Genomic DNA, 20,300 nt, shown 5'->3' on the forward strand with positions numbered 1-20,300 from the left:
GGAGCACTGGCTGCTCTTCTAGAGGACCAGGGTTCAATTCCCAGCGTCCACATGGCAGCTCACAACTGTCTGTAACTCTTGTTCCAGGGGATCTGACGACCTCATTCAGACATACATGCAGGCAAAACACAGATGTACAAAAAATAAAAATTAATTATTAATAAATCCTTTAAAATACTGTATATGTGAAAATACACCAGAAGTGGAAAAAGTTCTTCAGAAAAAAATGAGTATTTGGGGGCTGGAAAGATGGCTACTGGGTAAGAGCACCTACTCTTCTTACAGAAGACTAGAGCTTGGCTCCCAGCGCCTACAAGGTGGCTCAAAACCATCTGTAACTACAGTTAGCTCCAAGGGCTGTGATGCCTTCTGACTTCTGAGCACACCACACAGTCATGTGGTACCCTTACATACAGGCAAAACACTCATAAAACAAATAAAAATAAAGCATGAAAGAAATAAGTCTAAAAAAGAAAAAAAAAAAAAACATCCACCACCAATGGGTGTACCCGCGATTGACCGAATTACCCGTTGGGTAAAAGTGTTAGTTTTAGAGGCAGCATTCCAGACACACACACACACACACACACACACACACACACACACACAGAGCAAACAAACGAAGAAGAAAAAAAAAGATACGGAGATATCCATTAAGAGATACGGAGACAAGGAAAACCCCACAGATCAGTCAGGTGCCCGAGTGGGGCTCAAAATTCACACCAATTCCTTCCAACGGTATGACGTCAGGAGGGCTACGACCCTTGCTAAGCATCTAGGGAGGGAGCACTTCTCTTTTTCAGACAAAGCACCCCCTGGCTGTTTCTTAGTCTCCCATAGAATCCAGCCAGTTCCCCACCACTGGGCCGGCTTCAGCCAAACACATTCCCAGGCAAGAGACACAAGCCCAGTCCTGCCCAGGAAGTCTAAGTGCATAGGCGGTGGGTATGTGGGAGCCAGTAAATGTAGCCAGGGGCTCAGCAGCGTGCACAGCAGCAGGTGTGCCCACGGGCGCCTAAGCCTGGCTGGCAGAATTCCTCCTCCTGCCGCGCCAGGTGTTCCAGGCTCCTGCGGAAGATGCTATACTGAAAGAAGCCAGAGCCCTAGGGCTCTCTACTACTTAGCCTCCCAATTTGTCCACACTCCCGGCCGCAACCTCCTGGCTCCCCAATCTGGTGCTACTTGGGGCCCCATGCTTCATGCCAGTCTGGGCTAAGACTGGCAGGGAAGTCTACATTCCAGGACGTTGAGGCAGTTCAGCTCAGGGAGGCTGCAAGGGCAAGGGGCATCCCAGGCCAAGTGGGTACTTTGACAGGACCCCTACTGAGCTCAGAGGCCTGATTCTGGGACCCTGGACACCAAGAGGCTGACACTCTTAAGTAGCCCACCCATGGCAGAAAACCGTGGCGGACAAAGCCACCCACTACTTTGGCACACCCACAGGCCCTCCCAGGCAGACGGCACCAACAGTTCTAAAGGCTGATGGGTAGTTGGGAGAACCACCTTCCCTGCCAAGCCACCAATCAGAGGAGCTAATCCCATAATAATCATAACTGGTATAAATAATAGTCACCCAAGCCATCCACCTAATTACAACCACAGCTGTGTCAGAGAAAGCCAGTTGCCCCTCCCCTTTCAGCCAAATATTTAGCAGTCTAATTAATGATGAACTTGAAGGGTCTAGACAGACTCACTCAACTCCAGGGTGACAGGGGGCGAGAGCTGCGGCTCATCACAGTCTAAACTGGTCAGCAGGTGGGGAGGCAGGATGGACTCCATCCAAGTAGTGCCAGAACCACCCAAGGAGGCTGTGGGTATCTAGAGACCCTCTTCCCTGGGCACCTACAGCCTGGAGTCACTGCCCTGCCCTTCCCCCCCCCCCAACAGGGGGTGTGGCCATGTTGCTCTGGGCTATAAATAGTGATGCCAGGCACCAGCGCTGTATTAATAGAGTGGGCAGGAGGGCATCGGAACAGAGAGCAGACCAGCTCTGGCCCAAATTAACTTACTATTTGTACTCAGGGGCCCCAGGCACTGCTCCAACTCTGGCACATACTGCCCCCCCCCCCAGAGACCAGACCAGCCTGTCTACCTTAGGAAGCCCCCTCTCTGCTCACACCCTCAGGACTAGCTAGCTCCAGACTCCCTGGAAACCCTAGCCATCCACTCAAGAGTCCCCGCCTTGTCCTCCCTACCGAGAAGGGTCCAGCTGTGTACAGGTGGGTGGAGGAGCTGAACATCTGGAGGGAAAACACGGGGCGAAGGAGAGGGTGGATCTTGTCTGTGAAAGACGCAAAAGGGAAACACCCCACACCGACTCACACACACAGAGACACTCACAAACCCTACGGGCTCACGGCCATATGGGCAGACATGCTTGCTGCACACTCAGAGCGACAGTCACTGTCCTGCTGGCCACACAAATAGAATGGGCTGGCCAAAGGGAAGCTGGGCGAGGGAAGACTGTGAGAAAAGATCCTTGGCGGTTCCCATCAGAGCCTCCTGGTCATAGCACCGGCTCCCTCAACCTAAGCAGGACCCCACAACAGGCTCCAGAGGCGGGTCTTAAGCCGCAGACTCCCCAGAGGTGGGGAAGATGGGGTCTGCACAGCCACTCAATAACTCGGACCCCCACTCAAAGAGGTTCTGGGTACAGGAACCATCAGATTCACAGCCTCAGGCTGTGAATAGAGGGGAGAGGACCCCGTTCCTCTCACTGCACCCACCCTTCCCAGGACGCCCCTCCCAGCCAGAGCGTCTACGCCCGGTTGCCTGGGGCAGTGGCTGACCTGGGTGAGGACTCACCGCTGGACCTCCGGACCGTTCGCTCCCCCACTAGCCCGGGCCCTGCAAGTCGCCCGCCCGCCAGCCCTGGGCCTTTGAGGGGGCGGGCCGACCTCCCGCGCCGCCGGCTCCAGGCGCGGTGCGAGCAGCCAGGCAGCGAGCAGCCGCCAATGCCCGGGGAGGGGCGGGCCGGCCACCAGTGGCGGGGGAAGGGAGCCAGAGAGGGAGGGACAAAGGCGAGGAGGAGGGGAAGAGGAAGTGATGGAGGAGAAGAGTGTGGAGCTGGATGGAGAGGGCGGGGTGAGAGGGAGGATGCCACCAGGCGGCGGGATGGAGAACCCGCGCTCCCGGCTGGAAGGCTAGTGGGGCAGGCTGGAGAGGTTCCCTGGGAGATGACGTTGGAAGTTAAGGTGAGAGATTAACAGAGGCCAGAAGATGGAGAGCCAGAGGTTGGACTGATACCAGGTTCTGTCTCACAGAGTCGCAAGACCATAACTGGGCCAGAGTCACCTTGGGGCAGTAACACTTTCTGACCTGGTGGCCTTGGATTCCTATCTACTGAGTGAGAGAGAAAAGAGTGCGAATCTCCAAGGGATCCAGCTGGGGTTACTAGGTTCAGCTATGACCCTCTGTCCAACACCGGGACAAGGTCACCCTGGGCTGAGAGCTCAGGCCAAGGCAGTGTTCTGTGCAATGCAAGCAGCACCTACCTCGGCTCCTGTCACCACCCACCAGCGCTCACCCCCAAGGACCCAGGCTGCTCCAATACACTGCCTCCTCCAGAGGCAGCCCATGGGTCAGCCGTCCTTTGTCCCAGCCACAACTTGCAGTTGTGGTAGCTGCAGCAAAAACAACTTGTCCTCTATTAAGACCCTTTCTGGGCTTGGAAAGGTGGCCCAGTGGTTAAGAACCTGGGTTCAATTCTCAGCACCTACATCGCTCTTTATAACCGTAACTCCAGTTCCTGAGGCTCCACCTTCCCCTTTGGACATTAAGCACACATGTGGTGTACAGACATAATGGTAGGCACACATAAAATAAAGTGGGTTTGTTGTTGTTGTTGTTATGGAGTTTTTGTTTTTTTTTGTTTTTTCTTTTTATTTAAAGACCTTTGCTATCTGGAGCCTCCAAGGTCAAGTAAACATTGTGAACCAGACTGGAACATACTGGCTGAGGCCCCTAGAATGGCTCCATCCCCGCCCCCCAGGGCAGTTTCTCTGTGTAGTCCTGGCTATCCTGGACTCGCTTTGTAGACCAGGCTGGCCTCCAACTCACAGAGATCTTCCCACCTCTGCCTCCCGAGTGCCGGGATTAAAGGTGTGCGTCACCAAGCCCAGCCTCCTAGAATTGCTTTTAACCTAGAGACCTGGCCCTGGACACCAGAACCTCACACACAGACAAACCGCACACACTCTCAGGCACACTCTGTGCCCAGCTACCCAGGAAGGTCCAACTGTCATCCCCAATACACACCAACACTGCCTAATCACACTGACACCCCTCCAATCAGGCGCACACGGACCCTGACAAACCTCCATGTTATACGCGCTCTATCACACAGTTACTGTCACATTTTCATGTCCCCAGCCTCCAGCCTCCTCTTACATATGCTCTCATTTGAGCAGAGCTAGCCTTTCTTTTTATTTTTTTATTTTTTATTTTTATTTTTTTAGAGCTAGCCTTTCAATCAGCCCCTGGGGGGACTCTGAAATAAAAAGCCAGTTTCCTTAGAGAAATAAAGGAATTTTCCATTCTTGTTGAATAGGCCAGTGCCTCACCCACTCACTGACATATTATACATGTCCACGTGCACGCACACACACACACACACACACACACCACATGTACACAGGAAACTTGTTTCCCTTCTCAAGAAAAAAGGAAGAACCATATAGGGTCAAGTGTAAAATGAGGGGAGGCATTTTTAAAAAAAAGAAAAAAAAGAAAAAAACCAAAGGCTCCCCAGGAAAGAGTGATTCACCAGTCTGGGAACTGTGATGGCCAGCTGGACCGACCCAGGCAGACAGGGAGGGCGCTGCTGGCGGGGGAAACAGAGCAAGAGGCAGACACAAGGAAGCTGGGAGCTCCCAGTCTTCACTCCTGCTCTCCTTTCCTTGAGTTTGCCAGTAAAGATTGCTATCAGTCCTAACAGAGAAAGCTCGGAGGCTTCCTGTCCAGTTCACAGAAGGAGTAAGTAGCATAGCCGGAGAGGAAAGGAAGAGGCTGGTGTCCTGGGTCCCAGGGTGGCAGCTGGCACCCCAGGAATCCTGGCTGTACTGGGGCAGGACTCCTTCCCACCAATGGGACGGCTTCAGGCCTAAAGGACGCTTGGATGGTGGCAGCCCATGGTAGGGGTTGATGGGGGAAATCTACTGCCTAGACAGCCCAGGCCCCGAGCTGTGTGGCTCTCCGGAGTCTCTCCTCCCTAGTCCCCTCCCAGATCTTTCATGTGGTTTGGTGCTGTGGTCCCAGGGCGGAGCAGCCTAGACCCAAGACTGAGATGCAGCCGCCTTGTATCCTTGGTCCGTCTCCCAGCTCCACCCTTTCCTCAGTAGAGAAGAGGGCAGCATGGGATGTGCCAAGATGCCTGGGTACAGGGGTGGCTCCCTTGCGTGTTCGTTTCTCTAGGCTAAAGGTTGGCATTTGTTTTCTGGCTTCCTCTCCCTCCCCTTGCCCAAGCATACTCCTGACTAGAAGAGCCAGTCACTGCCATCGCTGCTTGCCATGAAGCGTGTCACTCCAAGTTGCCTATGGCTGGGCACAGTGCCCAGAATGATGCTTCTGAGGCCTGGCCCCAAAGAAGGCTCCTTGTTATTCCTAAGATATCCTTTTACCTCTCAAAGAGGACCCCTGATACAAAGCCAGAATAGACAAACAGACAGGAAAAGAGAGAGAGAGACAGAGAAGGGGGGGGGGCAGAGAGAGAGAGAGAGAGAGAGAGAGAGAGAGAGAGAGAGAGAACATGCTCAGTGTATGACCTTGTGTTACTAGATAAGTTCTTCACCACTGAGCGACATCTCCAGCCTCATGTGACCCTCTTGTATACGTGACACGCCACGGAGTTCTCACATACACACAGAAACACACACACACACACACACACACACACACACACACATTGTGATGGCATCAGTTCTGAGCTCACCCTCTCTACCCATTTGAATACACCCATCTGTAAACACAAGGAAAGACACAAACAAACAACAAAACATACAAGCCCAGAGACACAAACATATCCGGAGACACATAAACACAGTCCAGTTACCCAGACACACAGAGATAGCAGTGCACCCCCGCACCACCCGGTTTCCAAGGAAACGCACTCCCAAGAATGTCCGGACTGGGGCCAGGCAGGGCTGGGCTTGGTGCCTTGCTCCAGAGATGGGACAAGGAAACTCTCAGCTTCTGGAACCCAAGGGAGGGGGAGAGGGAGGGCTAGGAAGAACACCCATTCCTTTGTGCCTCCGCCTACCCTGCCAAGCTTCTGGAACAGGCGAGCCCAGACAAGAAGGCTGGGTGGGGGGTGGCAAAGGGAGTTTAGGGTCAGAAGAAACGTAGGAGGGTACATACTTGGCAAGATGGGCTTCTTGATCTGGAGAGGGGTCACTAGGGCCACAGGAAGTGTTTGAGTATTCTGCTGTGGCCTTGGACCCTCCCTCTTCTCAGGAGCTAAATGATGCCCTAGGAACATGCAACAGAGCATCGATGCTTTCACCCCGTTTACTATTCACAGAGGGCAAGAATGATTTTCCTTGGGGGGGGAATAATGGGATTGGGAGAATGAGGTGGAGACCTGGAGGTCTCTGAACTTGCTCAGTCTCTGCCTTTGCTGCTCTGTGTCTCACTGAATCTTGGAGCAGATGCTTTCTCCTGACCCTGGACAGGTCTGCCGGGGGACCAGGCAAACATCACAGTCAAAGCCCCAGCTTGTGGGGACTCCTGTCATTCAAGCCAGAGATCCTGAACCCCAGGAGAAGTCAAGTCGGCCCTCAGCTGTAGTAGGACCTACCTCCCCAGGACATGTTGTCTATGCTCTGCCACACCCCAAATGCAAAAGGGAGGAGAGGGCTTGGTTGATTCCTATGCCAGAGGTGAAGGAAGTGGCACTTTTAGAGCCCCAAGGAGCTTGAGAGATGGTGGGGTGGGTGGGGTTTCCAGAAGCTTCCAGCTAATGGGCTTCTCATGAGAGCCAGGCTCAGCTCAAAGCCTCCACCCTTATATGAACGTGACTCACAAAGATGCACCTGCCTCTGCCTCTGGAATGCTGTGATTAAGGGTCTGTGCCATCACACCTAGCCAGATGTTCTTTCCTCAATCCCTTAACACAAAGGCCGACTAATGAACTAATGATGCTTAGTGCCTGTTTCCAAGGTGACCACATCTGGCCTATTCAAAGTACCACCGAGCCAGCCCTTACCTGCCTGGTAACCATGATAATCAGGGGCCTCTAGATGCCAGGGCTTCCCTTACCCAATAGAGCAGACTGGTGCCTTGGGAGACAGAGGGGTAGCCATATCCACGACCCTAAGAATGTCCTCAGATCTCGCCCTCATCCCATCCCCTCAGAGGATTTTGTCCTCTAAGGCAACTCAAAACAACTCCGTCCCGACATCATAAAAGTTCCTGATCGGTGCTGTTCCACTTGCTCTCTCTCTACCACCACTAAAAGCCATACTATAGCCAGGTCCCCCTGACAGCAAGGACTAAAAGCTCTTCTCTCCATGTGGTGTGTGAAGAAAGAGTGAGGAGGGAAAAAAGAGGTCTGGGAAAGTCTGGACGCTGGGGGTGAGGGGTGAGGTGAGATTTTTAAAATATGTTCTGACATTGCCACTGAAATTGAGTATAGCCAGTCACGCACCTGACATGGGAAGCGCCACAGCAAGTCCCCCCACCCCCACTCTCACCCCCATCCCCCCACCCCCACCCCGAACAATCTGTAAAACAGAGACCTCCGTCCCTCGTTGGTGTGGAGGTATCAAACCTTACCCTGAGTGAGCCGGGTTGGCTGCCGGACAGGGAGCCCATCAACAGTGCAGGCATTGCCACAAGGGTACAGGGTGAGAGTGCCCCTCAGATTCTCGATGTAGCAGTGCTCTGGAGCCAGGCCTGGACCCTGGAGCGAGATGTCTCTGGCTGCAGAACCAATGACAGTCCTCCCTGGAGACAGGAGGTAAACTGAGTCAGAATGGTCAGCCAGGCTAAGAAGGCAAGGAGATGGCAAGGGGGCCATGTCTGTCTCCCACTTAAGTTGATACTCTGTCAAGTTCTGGCTACCCATTGTGGGTCGAGCCAGTAAGTGCTAGAAACTCATTTTATTTTTTATTTTTTTGGATTTTTGAGACAGGGTTTCTCTGTGGAGCCCTGGCCATCTTGAACTCACTTTGTAGACCAGGCTGCTCTTGAACTCACAGAGATCTGCCTGCATCTGCTTCCTAAGTGCTGGGACTACAGGCGTGCACCCCACCACCGCCCGGCTAGAAACTCATTTTAAGCAGTGAAAACTCCGTGTCAGGGCGGGATCCAGAGAGAAGCCACATAACTAAGACACCTTGGCAGCAGAGAGGTGTCCCTCTGTTCCCCTGCTGTCTTCCTGAATGTCTTCCTCTTTCTCCTCCTTCCTAGTCCCCTATCTTCTTAGAAATGCCCCCTTCTCTCTCTAGTCCTTGTGTTACCAGCATCCCAGCCCTCCCTTCCTCTCTCCTGTCCTTCCCGCCTCTCTCTCCAGTGCAGCCTCTCCCCTCCATCCTTCCCTGGTGGAGCCCCTGAGACTGGCATTTGGAGAATGTGGGGAATGCAATATCACCCAGGCAACAGGTGCAGCCAGGAAGGGAGAAGGGCAGGCAAAAGCCATGCCAAGGCCTCCTGTTAGGATATATGCCCGTCTTTTTCATGTTCCACATAGTTCAGGCTCCCATGCCAGGCATCACCCTGGACCAAGGGTGGGGGTGGGGCTCACTCTGGATCCCACAGACTGCTAGGAGCACTGTGCTTTCTTCTTTCCCCCTCCACTCTTCCTTGACGCTAAACTAATCTTTAATCCCAGCCATGCAGGCAGTTTATCTGCCCGCAGAGAGTCAGGGGAGGCAGAGACAAGGCAGGCATTGCTTGCACAAGGCGGGAGAACCCCCTCCCCCCATCCAGTCTCCAGGGCAGGAATGCATGCAGTGACAAAGAGGGCAGATGCCACATCCTGCCAGAACTTGGCTTACCTTCCTCCAGTGGCAGGAGGGTGATGGCTGTGCTGAGTCTCCCGCTGCCCAGGCTCACCAGATGAGGTTTGTCTGTCTGCACTTTCAGGCCTTTACCCGTCTCAATCAGATCCAACGGACCTTTCTGCAGGTAACGTGGATGGGAGGTGAGACTTAGAGACTCCAGGCCAGCACCCTACTTCCAGTCACACCAACACTCCCTGCAGCCCTTGGCTTTCTCTGAAAGGCTCTGAGGTATCTGGAAGGCTTAGCACAAAAATCTTACACAGAGCATTAATGCAGTAAATTCTAATTACATCTGAATCCGGGCCTCTAGTTTGTCCCACTGGATTTATCTCAAGGTTCCTGGAGTCAGGAACCAGGAGAGCGACCCTGCCGGAGAGGATCCGTAAACTGATTTCAGACTTTCACAGAGTCGACTGGCTGAACCAATTAACCTGACTCAATTCAAGACTGAGCTGCTAATAGGCTTACGACTAGGGATGGGTAACAGGCAAAATAGTGGATACAAAAGATGGGTACATGAGCTGAACCCAAGGCCGGAGAAATGATTTAGTGATGTAAGGGAGTGTTCTGCTCCTGCGGAGGACCCACGACCAATTCCCAGCACCCACAACAGAAGGCTACAATTCCCTCTAATTCCAGCCTAGGGTTATCTGACTCCTCTGACTTCCTCGGGTATTTGCACTTTACGTGCACATCCCCACACACGTAAACATAACTTAAAATAGAACGTAAAGAAGAGCCTCTCTCCCTGTGGTTCCGGCCCCACTCACCTGCACCACGGCCTGGGTCTTGCATCCTGGGCCTAGCTGGTTCCTACTGAGACTATCCATGGTTTTAGGATACCAGCGCTCCTGGAAACACAATAAAAAGCAGGTAAATGGGAAGGCTGGGGATGAAGGAAGGAAGGAGGCCCTGTGGCAGGGTTCTGGGGCAAAAGCCAACACCAGCCTGGAGGGTCTCCAGTACTTGTATGATGAAGGAAAGGTGGGAAAAAGTAAGGAGCTTGGGGGAGGGGGTAGCCGAGGTGCCTCCACCTAAGTTTCCAGCTACAGTGTGGATGCTACACCAAGCCAGTCCTGACCTTTGCCACCACAAGCACAACCAGCCCTAAAGATCTAACCCATGTCCCCTGCATTTTCTTACTCTATACTACCCAGGTCCCCAGACTTAGGGGCAGAAGGTGTCTGCCCCAACCCCTACCTATCTGGAGCCTTAAACAGAGCAGGCAGAGAGAATAATGAAGTCCAAGGAAAACCCTCTAAGGATGCCGACCAAGCCAGGTGGGTTCCCCCGGCTGACGCAACTGCTACCCCTCCCCCAACCTTTCCTTTTCCTCTTCTCCCTTTGTCTCCTTTCCCAAGGGTCTCAAGAGGATGTTTTCATGAAGAAGACAGAGAGGAGAAACCGTTCCATTCCTGTCATGTCTGTATTTCTCAGCACCTGCACTTTTTCTTTCCTTGGAAGCTATAAAACCCCAGTATGGCCTGGGCATGGTGGCGCGCGCCTTTAATCCCAGCACTCGACAGGCAGAGAGGCTGGCGGATCGCTGTGAGTTCGAGGCCAGCCTGATCTACAAAGTGAGTCCAGGACAGCCAAGGCTACACAGAGAAAACAAAAAACAAAAAATCAAAAAAATAAGGGAAAAAAAAACACCCCAGTACACACAGAGGACAGGACTCTGGGGCTCCTCACTGGCTTGGAGTTGGAGTACCAGAACCCAAACTTGAATCTCGAGCCTATCTATCTACCAGGAGATCTGGTAGCTGCATTTTTTTTTAAAAAGTGTTTTAAAGACTAAGCAGTATCCTAGGCCACACCCCATGAGGTGCAGTGTGCTCTGGGAATGGCAGCTATTACAAGCTGTGTAACCTTGAAGTCTAAACCACTGACCACCACACCACTACTCCCCCACCTCTGTTCCCAGGCTTACGTTTTGGTGTCTGACCTTTGTGTGTGAACACACTGCCAACTCATCAGGGTTTCTTCCCACTTTCTCTCCCAGCTGTCAGGAAGTAGAAACGGGAGTGCTCCATCCAAGGAGTGTCCCCTCCCGGATCTCCAAGGCCCTCAGCCATGGAGTTACTAAGTGTACTCTTCCCCCACTTCCGCCCTTCTTTTTGGCCTGGTCTTCATCATCTGTCACCATTTCCACCCAGGTTGGCAGAAAAGAGGCGGGAACTGTGCCTGGGACCCACCCCAGGATCACCTGGGAAGAGGGAAGACAGGCCACTGGCTCACACCAGACCCCACACTGGCCCCTCCCCAGACAGGGGATAGGGACAGAGCTGTATGTCTTTCTTTTGTAAGATTTATTCATTTATGTGCATTAGTGTTTTGCTTGCATGGTCTGTGAGGGTACCAGATCCCCTGGGACTGGAACTGGACTCACTCACAGTTGTGAGCCATCTCTCCAGCACCAAGGTCTTCCTTACACACAGGGAAATTTCTCCGTGTGTTTTTAAGGGAAGGGAGGCAAGGGAGTGGGTTGAAATTGGAGAATTATATAAAAAGAGTGGGAAAAGAAAAAACAAAACGACAAAGGAAAGTACTGTCCTTTGGGCGGAAGACTTTCAGACTGGGATGCAAGACCCCTAAATTTATCCTGGCTGGTTATAAAGTGGAAAGTGAAGGTTGCTCGGTATGGTGTTTGCTTTTAATCCCAGCACGCAGGAAACAGAGGCAAATGGATCTCTATGAGTTCAAGACCAGTTTGGTCCACACAGCAAATTCCAGACCGGCTAAAGCTTCATCCCAGGGAGATCTTGTCAGACACACCACACACACACACACACACACACACACACACACACACACACACACACAGAGAGAGAGACAGAAACAGAGAGAGACAGAGACATAGAGCGAGCTTGAAATTGTTTCTAACCCTCCTGATACACCTCAGCTGTTATGACATCATACCCTCTTTAATGTGGTGCTAGGGATGGATCCAGGGTTTTTGTTTGTGTTTGTATTTGGTTTTAGTTTTTCAAGATAGGGTTTCTCTGTGTAGCCGTGGCTGTCCCAGACTCACTTTGTAGACCAGCAGGCTGGCCTCAAACTCACAGAGATCCGCCTGTCTCTGCATCCCGAGTGTTGGGATTAAAGGCAAGTACGACACCACTTGGCAAACATTCTACTAAATGAGCTACAACCCCAGGACCCTGGAGCGGTGTTTTGTTGTTGTTATTTGTTTGTTTGTTGAGACTGCTGGCCTAGAACTTATTATGCAGCCCAGGCTGGTCTAGAACTTCTGTTTTCCCCCCTCCCATTTGCTGGGTTTAGACCAGTCAGGTAAGCCACCATACTTGGATTGAACAAGCCACTAAACTCTCATTGTCAAATCAATCTATAAAAATCAGAATAATAATAATTAAAGGAAAGGAAACTTAGCTGGAACAGGGCTTGTCTGGGGCTAGGAGAAGAACAGAGATAGACTGTGAATGGGCATAAGATTTTTGAGGCGCTATGTGCAACAAAGATGTTCTTTTGTTGGGCGATGTCATGTGTGCACATGTGTGTTTGGACACATGTGCAGAGGCCAGAGGCAGATGTCAAGTGTCTCCCCCTGCCTTGCCCCCCGACCCCCTGGAGTTATTCCCTTGAGTCGGGGTATCCCATCAAATCTGAACTAGGCTGGCGGCCATCTAACCCCAGCAATCCTCCTGCCTCTGTCCCAACCCTAGAGTTAGACACAGGAGCTGGGGATTTGAACTCAGGTCCTCAGGCTTGAGCAGCAAGCATTTTTACTGTCTAAGCCATCTTCCCAGCCTGCAACAGGAATGTTCTAAAATTAAGTTTCAATGATGGTTGCATAGCTCTGTAAACATACTAAAGATAATTGCATACTTAATTTGGGCTGGTTTTATGCTGTATAGACTAACCTTCAAGAAAGCTGTGAAGAGAGAGAGAGAGATCGGGAGCTGGAGAAACCGCTCTTTGGTTAAGAGCACTTGTTGTTCTTCCTAAAGACTGGAATTCTGTTCCCAACATCCACACAATAATTTGGTAACCCCAGTTCTAGGGATCACTCACCTTTTCTGGCCTCCCTGACCTCCATACACACACATGATGCACAGCTATACATGCAAGCAAAACACTATACACATAAAATGCAAACTTAGTTTTGAAAACGAAAGGTTATCTGAAGACCCAGGCAGTAAACTAAATCACACTCTACGAACTCCAAAGCAATCTAAAAAAAAAACGGCAGCTATGATTAGCTATGGAAGGCATTTAGGTCTGGGCCTCAGTTTCCCCATCTGCCTCGATGGAACATTTTGTCACTGTCACCTGTGAAGCGCTTGCTTCTTTACACTAAATACATTCAAGTGGAGATAAAGATTGTAAAGGAATTAGGTTAGTGAGGAAATAAGAGTGACTCCAGGAGAGACGAGAAGGGACTAAGGAGGTGAAATGAGAGGAAGAGATAAGGAGAGAGGCGTAGAGAGAAGATAAGAAACCGCCCAGCAACTTGGAAGGTGAGAGGCTATGGCCTCAGCTCAGAAACCTAAGCCCCGGCAGAGGAAAAAGACACCAGACCAACATGACCTGGGCTCAGGCGGTGTTTTGATAGAGGGATCTCACCATGGCCCAGGTGCCCTCTTCTCTGACCCCCATCCCATGTCCCTTGGAGAAGCAGCGTTGTCCCCTGCCGCCTTCCACGGGCTGCCTGGGGCTGCTATCTGTATCTAGGGCTGTAATTACCCACTCTGTGTGGCACTTCTGGGGAACTCAGCTGTGCCCAGATGTCTCCCCTGCCAAAGGCCCTTGTGGTGTGCCTCCCACTGCTGAGGAGCCGGCCTGGCTCTCTGCAATCCTTCTCAGTCTCCTACCCAGACTAGGCGGCGGGGGGTGGGGGGGCCAGGCTGTGCGATTATTATGAACTGAGGGAAAGACGCCGCCCTACAGTACAAGGACTGGGAACCCCACAGGTAACCTTAGCTCCAACCCCAATGCGCCAACACCCGACACCTATCTCCAAGTCTTAGCACTCAAATAAAGGTGAAGAGAGTCCTGGTGTAAGCCAACAGCTCCAGCACCAGCAAGCACTAAAGGAAATTCCTGAGCTCCCAAAGGGCCCGGAAAGAAAGGTCCAAAGCTAGCCTCGGAGCGAAAAGCCAGGTCCCCCTCCCTCACCTGGGTCCCGCGGGGCCAGCCGGCAGATCGCGAGGGGCAATGCATAGCTGCAGGTCCAGGTCTTTCGGGTCACCGTGACTTTTGTCTTCCCTACTCACATCCGCCTTCAAAGAAGGGCCACCGGTAGAGGAAGGAGTCAAGACGGGAAGGAAACTGAGGCTGAGGCGGGGCGCCCGGGGGTGGGGAGTAGGGGGCAGGTTATCCAGGAGAAGCAGGGCAAGTGTCCAAGGGCCAGGAGTGTAGAGAAGAAATGAGAAATTAAAAAAAAATTTTTTTTTTTAAGGCAGAGAGAAAAGAGGGTTTGTGGACGGGCAAGAGGTGCAGCGATATGGAGTGTGAAATCGCGGGAGCCTAGAGAGGAGGGAAAACTGAAAGCTGGCGAGGAGACCCGGGTGTGGTGGTGCACGCCTGTAAACCCAATTCCCAAGTACTCCCGGATGTGGCGACCGGAATATCATCCACTCAAGGCCAGCCTCGGCCTGGGCTACATGAGACCTTGTCTCAAAAAACAAAAAACAAAAACAAAAAACAGCAGCTCTGAGGATGAGACAGTGACCTCAGAGACTACTTGTGGGGGAGGCAAGAGGAGCCCCCCCCCCGAGAAGCGCAGCATCAGGTATGCTGGAGAACTTCGAATACAGTCCCCCCAAGTAGGAGAGGTGGCAAAGAAGGAACTAGGCGCTTCAGAAAACCTCGGGGGGGGGGGGGGGGAATCGTGGGTCAGGTGGGAAAAGAGGGAATCCCAGAAACCGGAGAAGAGAGACGTGGACAAGTCGGGGACAGAGAAGACAGAGTTAGGACGAGTCGTTGGCGGGGAGACGTAATTGGGGAGCGATGCTGGAAAGGTGCACTTCTGAAACCCGCAGGCTTCGTGGATCCCCGCACACGAAAGGGCTGCCCCTCCCCGGGCCACCGGGTGGGACAAGGCTTCAGTGTTGGGCCGCCTGCTGCGGCTGCCCCGCCCGCCAGGCCCTGGGACAAGCGGCCTTTCTTCAGCCGGGCCGGGAGAAGAAGTCGCTTGTTTGCACGGCAGGGAAAGGGGGCGACATGGCAGCTGCAGGAAGGGGGCTGGCGTGTGGAGGGGGGTGCGTGTGTGCGAGAGGTTGCGTGTGGGTGAAGCCGCCGCCTCTCCTGGCAACGCTTTCCCGCGCGTGGAGTAAGTGTACCAAGTGTGTGATGAAGTCGAGGCGCATGTGAAGGATTCTTGTGTGCACCAGTGGTGTGACACTGGGCTGTCGGTGTGACGTGTCTTGAGGGCGCGTGGAGGTGAGGCGTGGGAGCTGTGCGGATGCTCGTGTTAGTGGCCTGTCTTGTTTGTGTGACCGCTGTAGGGTGAGTCCGAAGTGCGATGAGTCAGTCACCGGGAGCCTCCGGGACCGCTGAGCTAACGGGCCCAGAATGCAGCCCCACCCGGGTTGACTGAGTCCCCCGCTGGGCCGTGCGGTCGCGAGCCAAGTCCCCACTGCGCTGGCCTGGGCGGAAGCGTCCGCGGCGCCTGGGCAACCCCTCGCCCCGCGGCCCCACCCAGCCGGCGGCTCGCGCTTCCCCATCCCGGGGGAGCCGGATGACGGGGCTCGGCCTCTGTGGGGGAACTCCGCGCTGTATTTGGATCCAGACCGCGGAGGCGGAGCGACAGCCTGCCGCTCAGTCATCCCAGGTCTCCCTTGGAGGCTTCTGGGACCCTCGAAGACACTGGAGTCCTGGAGAAGTGCCCAGGAGACCTAGATGTGGAAACCCCAGGATCCTTCCCTGACTCCCACGCCTCATAGCAGGACCCACATCATCGAGTCTATCCAGGCAGCTGGATCTGAGACAAGAGCGGAGACTCCTCGGGGATACCCTTTCCTACTGTAGTAGAGAGGAACCATATGGGGTGCTGTAGACAAGGACACGAGCGCGTACCCCAACCCGAGACTCCAAGTGTGGGATACTGGCCGTCGAAGTACCCACAGGAGAATCGAGGTCCCGTAAGGCTCGGGGGTGGGGTGGGGGTGGGTCCCTCCTCAGGGTGCCAGCGCCCCCTCTGGCGGTGGCGCTGGCAACGACTCCGGAGGGCAAAAGCAAGTATTTCATGGAGGGCGGTCCACAAAGCCCCTTCCGCCAACGCACTCACCTGGCATAGCACCTTTCTACCAAGCTCTCTGGGCTAGACTGACCTCGTCTGGTCCCAAGGACTTTCCCTTCTGCAGACCCAGCCATACGGCGAGTGGAACCCCAAGGCATAGTGGGAGGGGCACGCTTACCTTGTAGGGAGTTGGGGGGACACCAGTCCCTTTGCCCAGCTGGGCCCCAGCGGCCTCAGGCAAGCGAGGACACTGTTGCTTTTCCACCGAAGCCAGCTGAGTAGGAGGAGAGGGAGCCTGTCCCGCCCCCCTCCCCCGAGTCCCCGCCCCCATCCCGTCCGGTCCGCCTGGCCAGCTAGAGAAGACGCCCTTGTGGTGCTGGAGCCCAAGGCCCCCACCCAGCCTTTCCCATAGCAGCACCTCCCCCGCCTGCACAGCGCCCGCTTTGTTCATCTGTACAGCTGGGCTTTCCACCACCACCACCACCACAGCCACCACCGCCGTATGTCTCCTCGTCTCCTCCGCTCTCCCCTTCCGACCCTCCTAGACCACCCTCCACTCTGAGCCTTCAGGCTCTTCTTTATCCCCTACCCAAGATGCTAGAATCTTCCACTGACTCTCAATGAGCCCTACCACAATCCTACCACCGATTCTCAACTATACTTTCAGAACATCTACAGAGGGCACACAGGTCTTCCCCCTGCCAGCCCCTCCCCTTCCCTATTCCAAGCCCTAGAGAGCTGTAGATAGAATTAATAATTGCACACCAGGCTTCAGAAATTAACAGGAAGGACTGTTAATAGTATGGTACAAGCCAGGCGTGGTGGCACACGCCCGTAATCCCAGCACTCAGGAGGCAGAGGCAGGCGGATCGCTGTGAGTTCGAGGCCAGCCTGGTCTACAAAGTGAGTCCAGGACAGCCAAGGCTACACAGAGAAACCCTGTCTCAAAAATTCACTCCCCCCCCCAAAAAAAAGAAAGAAAGTACAGTGCAAGCCAGACGGTGGTGGTGGTGGTGCACACCTTTAAATCTCAGCACTCAGGAGGCAGAGGAAGGCAGAATTTTGTGAGTTCGAGGCCAGCCAGAGTTCCAGGACATACAGGACTACACAGAGAGACCCTGTCTCAATAAATAAATAAATAAAAATAAAATGAGAGAGACAGAGAGAGAGAGAGAGAGAGAGAGAGAGAGAGAGAGACAGAGAGAGAGAGAGAGAGAGAGAGAGAGAGAGACAGAGAGAGAAGAGAAGAGAAAAAAACAAAAAGTATGGTGCAAACTACAGGACCCAGGAAAGCTGGATGGAATCGTTGTCCTGCCTCTGTAGAGTCACCTCCATCACAAATTTGGGTGACAGACAGAGCTGGAGGCAGGGTAGAAAGACACCAGGTTGGCTGAGGAGAGTGTGGAAGAAAAGAGGGGAGCGGTCTATGATCCCAGCCTGGTGAAGTCCTTTGCCAATTCAACCCCCACCCGGAAATCCAAGCTGCCAGTGGAACCGTACCTTGCAAAGCCTGCTCTTGCCCCAGGAGACCGCTGGGAGGCCCCCAGGGAGCTGATCTCAAACGAGAGAGTCCCGCACTAGAGGACTGGCAGACACTTCCTCAGTGAAGGAAGAAGCAGGAAGCCCCCAAGTCTGGCCTAAATTCCAGAGGGGATGGGTTGGCCAAAAAAAATGTAAAACGAAAAGCCCTCTCTGGAATGCGCAACCCCTGTTCTGATCCAGTGGCTTTTGTTTTGCGCCCTCTCTCACTTACCCAGGAGTGGCAGGAGACTGAACTGCAGGAATTTGGTCACTCATTGACAGGGCCAGAATTAGTAGGGGGCACCCGCAGCTGGCAGTTAAACTAGAGGCAGCCAAGCACTGGACAAGAGGGAGGGGGAGAAAGGGTCCCACTTGCCACCCACTCCAGCCAATAGCGGTAAGACAGACTTGTGGACACCAAGAAGCCCCAAGATGTACGCAGGAAGTCTCTTTCTACCTCTCTTCATATCATGTGAGGCTCGTGGAAATATTTCCACTCTGGCCAACGTTCCTGAGGCACATATCACAACAGTGACTTTCAGCCTGTTCTAGTGTGTTTTTGAGCAAAGAGAATTATCTTGTTCCATATGTGAAGACCTAGCATTTGGAGAGGGGGCTCAGATAGTGGGGTGTCTCGAACTCTTCAATCTTTTTCTTAACCTCCAGCTGCTGTTTACTGAGTTGGCCAGGAGGACTGTGAAGTAGTAATTAAACCTGCCAGAGGCCGATGATGCTGAGGCAGGGGGTTTAAAAAGCACCTAATGTTTCTCAGTGTCCTGCCAATGCAGGGACCAGCTGACCTTATGACCAAGGAGCAGTGAAATTGGTCCCGTCTCCTGCTGCGTCTGGCCTCTCCGTTCCCACAGTTGGAGCACTCAGGGGACTAAAGACCTCCCGCCCCTAACCCTCCACCCTCATCCCATTCCACATCTGGGGCCCATCAAAAAGCTCAGCGCTCTCTCACAGTTATGCAAGAGGTCGAGCAGCTGGCTGGGAGCTCAGAAAAGGGGGAGGAAGCGAAGAAAGTAGAAAACAGCTTTCCAAGCATGCTTCAGACTTTCCGAAATGGAAGCAGGGGAAGAGGGCAAAGGCTGTATGTGGAGGGAAGGAAGGGTAAGTTCTTCAAAGCTTTCCGCACTTGGTTGTGGCTGGCAAGAGTTGGTTTCCACACTCCTCCTGTCTCTGCCCTTGGCACGTTTCTTACTCTGTCCCTCTTCTCAAATTGTGCTGCTCCCTCTGGCTCCAGAAGAGGGTGAATGTTACTGATTTGGCCAGCAGCCTCTGTGGGCGGCCTACTCCCTCTCCCAGAAAGCTATCCCTCTTGTTGTGTAATGGTTTCCTCAAGATTGAAATTCTTTCCTGTAGGGAGGCTCCTTAAGAAGGAAGGTAAACAACTCAAAAAATAGCTTCAGGAAGTCCCTGAAACTGACCAGGTTCTCTAGGCTCCTCCCTGCCAGAGTAAGCAATGAAAGCCAATGGTCCTGCCGGGCGGTGGTGGCGCACGCCTTTAATCCCAGCACTCGGGAGGCAGAGGCAGGCGGATCGCTGTGAGTTCGAGGTCAGCCTGGTCTACAAAGTGAGTCTAGGACAGCCAAGGCTACACAGAGAGACCCTGTCTCGAAAAACCAAAAAAAAAAAAAAAAAAAAAAAAAAAAAAAGAAAGCCAATGGTCCTTAGACAAGCTGCCTGAAAGAGGTTTAACTCTCTTGGAAAGGCCGCTCTCCTGGCTGTTGAGCAGCCTACAGGGTGTGCAATGTGCTCTAGGTTGCCAGCTCGTGTGAGCAGTTACTCAAGCTGGGGTGAGTTTGTGATACAGCTGTTTTTGAGTCATTTCTGCACCTATAAAGAAACTCATCACCAATACTCCTGTAAGTAACCCCAATAAAACTCATTGGTTCACCAACTTGGACTTTGGTGGTATCTGTCCTTTGGTTTGCCATGTGGTCCCTTTCTGGGGGGTAGGGGGGGTGAGTGGACCTGTGTGTTGTGTCTCCCTAGGAAAAGTTTTGTCATGTAACACCTCTGTGACCCCTTTGGGTCCTAAACGGCATTATTGGTGTAGGTGCAGTGGCATCAGTGATGCGGGTACCTCTTCACTGCACCCGATTTGGTGAAAAGCTTGCTCAAACTTTACCTTCACAGGGGTGAAGCTGCTCCTTTATGAGTTGGTCTTAGACAATTTGCACAATCCACATTTGTATGCAAAACTAATGCAGTCAAGCTATGTGGGGACTTTGGTCAGCAGTGGTCTTGTCCGCCTCTGACTCAGGACCTGCTTATGAGCAGACAAGAACAAGCACTCAGGATGAGTGTAGCCCAAATGTAGAGTGCATGTTGTTTGGTATGTAAGGCCTTTTTTTTTTTTAAGATTTATTATTTATTTATTTATTTATACAGTGTTCTACTTGCATGTACCTGTGCACACCAGAAGAGGGCATCAGATCTCATTACAGATGGTTGTGAGCTACCATGTGGTTGCCGGGAATTGAACTGAGGACTTCTGGAAGAGCAGTCAGTGCTCTCAACCTCTGAGCCATCTCTCCAGCCCCCGGTATATGAGGTCTTGAATTCAGTCCCTA

General features: G+C 52.9%; 1 protein-coding gene across 32 annotated transcripts in view; it reads right to left on the minus strand.

Moving 5' to 3' along the window:
- The window catches only part of PHLDB1 (pleckstrin homology like domain family B member 1), a 51,410-nt gene extending 34,891 nt beyond the window's left edge, over nt 1-16,519 (minus strand). For 31 of the 32 annotated variants that reach the window (XM_084784248.1, XM_084784247.1, XM_084784246.1 and 28 more), the window contains exons 1-4: nt 16,379-16,519; nt 9,770-9,850; nt 8,994-9,117; nt 7,771-7,941 (exon numbers count right to left, since the gene is read on the minus strand). In XM_084784248.1, the coding sequence (XP_084640374.1) occupies nt 7,771-7,941; nt 8,994-9,117; nt 9,770-9,829 (355 nt within the window). In that variant the 5' untranslated portion in view covers nt 9,830-9,850; nt 16,379-16,519. Of the gene's footprint in view, nt 1-7,770; nt 7,942-8,993; nt 9,118-9,769; nt 9,851-14,135; nt 14,648-16,378 lie in introns of those variants that run through there. The other variant, XM_084784249.1, reaches the window with a different exon arrangement.
- Between the last annotated feature and the right edge of the window lie 3,781 nt (nt 16,520-20,300).

Source organism: Acomys minous (assembly GCF_964271855.1).
Source record: "Acomys minous genome assembly, chromosome: 5".
Taxonomy (NCBI): domain Eukaryota; kingdom Metazoa; phylum Chordata; class Mammalia; order Rodentia; family Muridae; genus Acomys; species Acomys minous.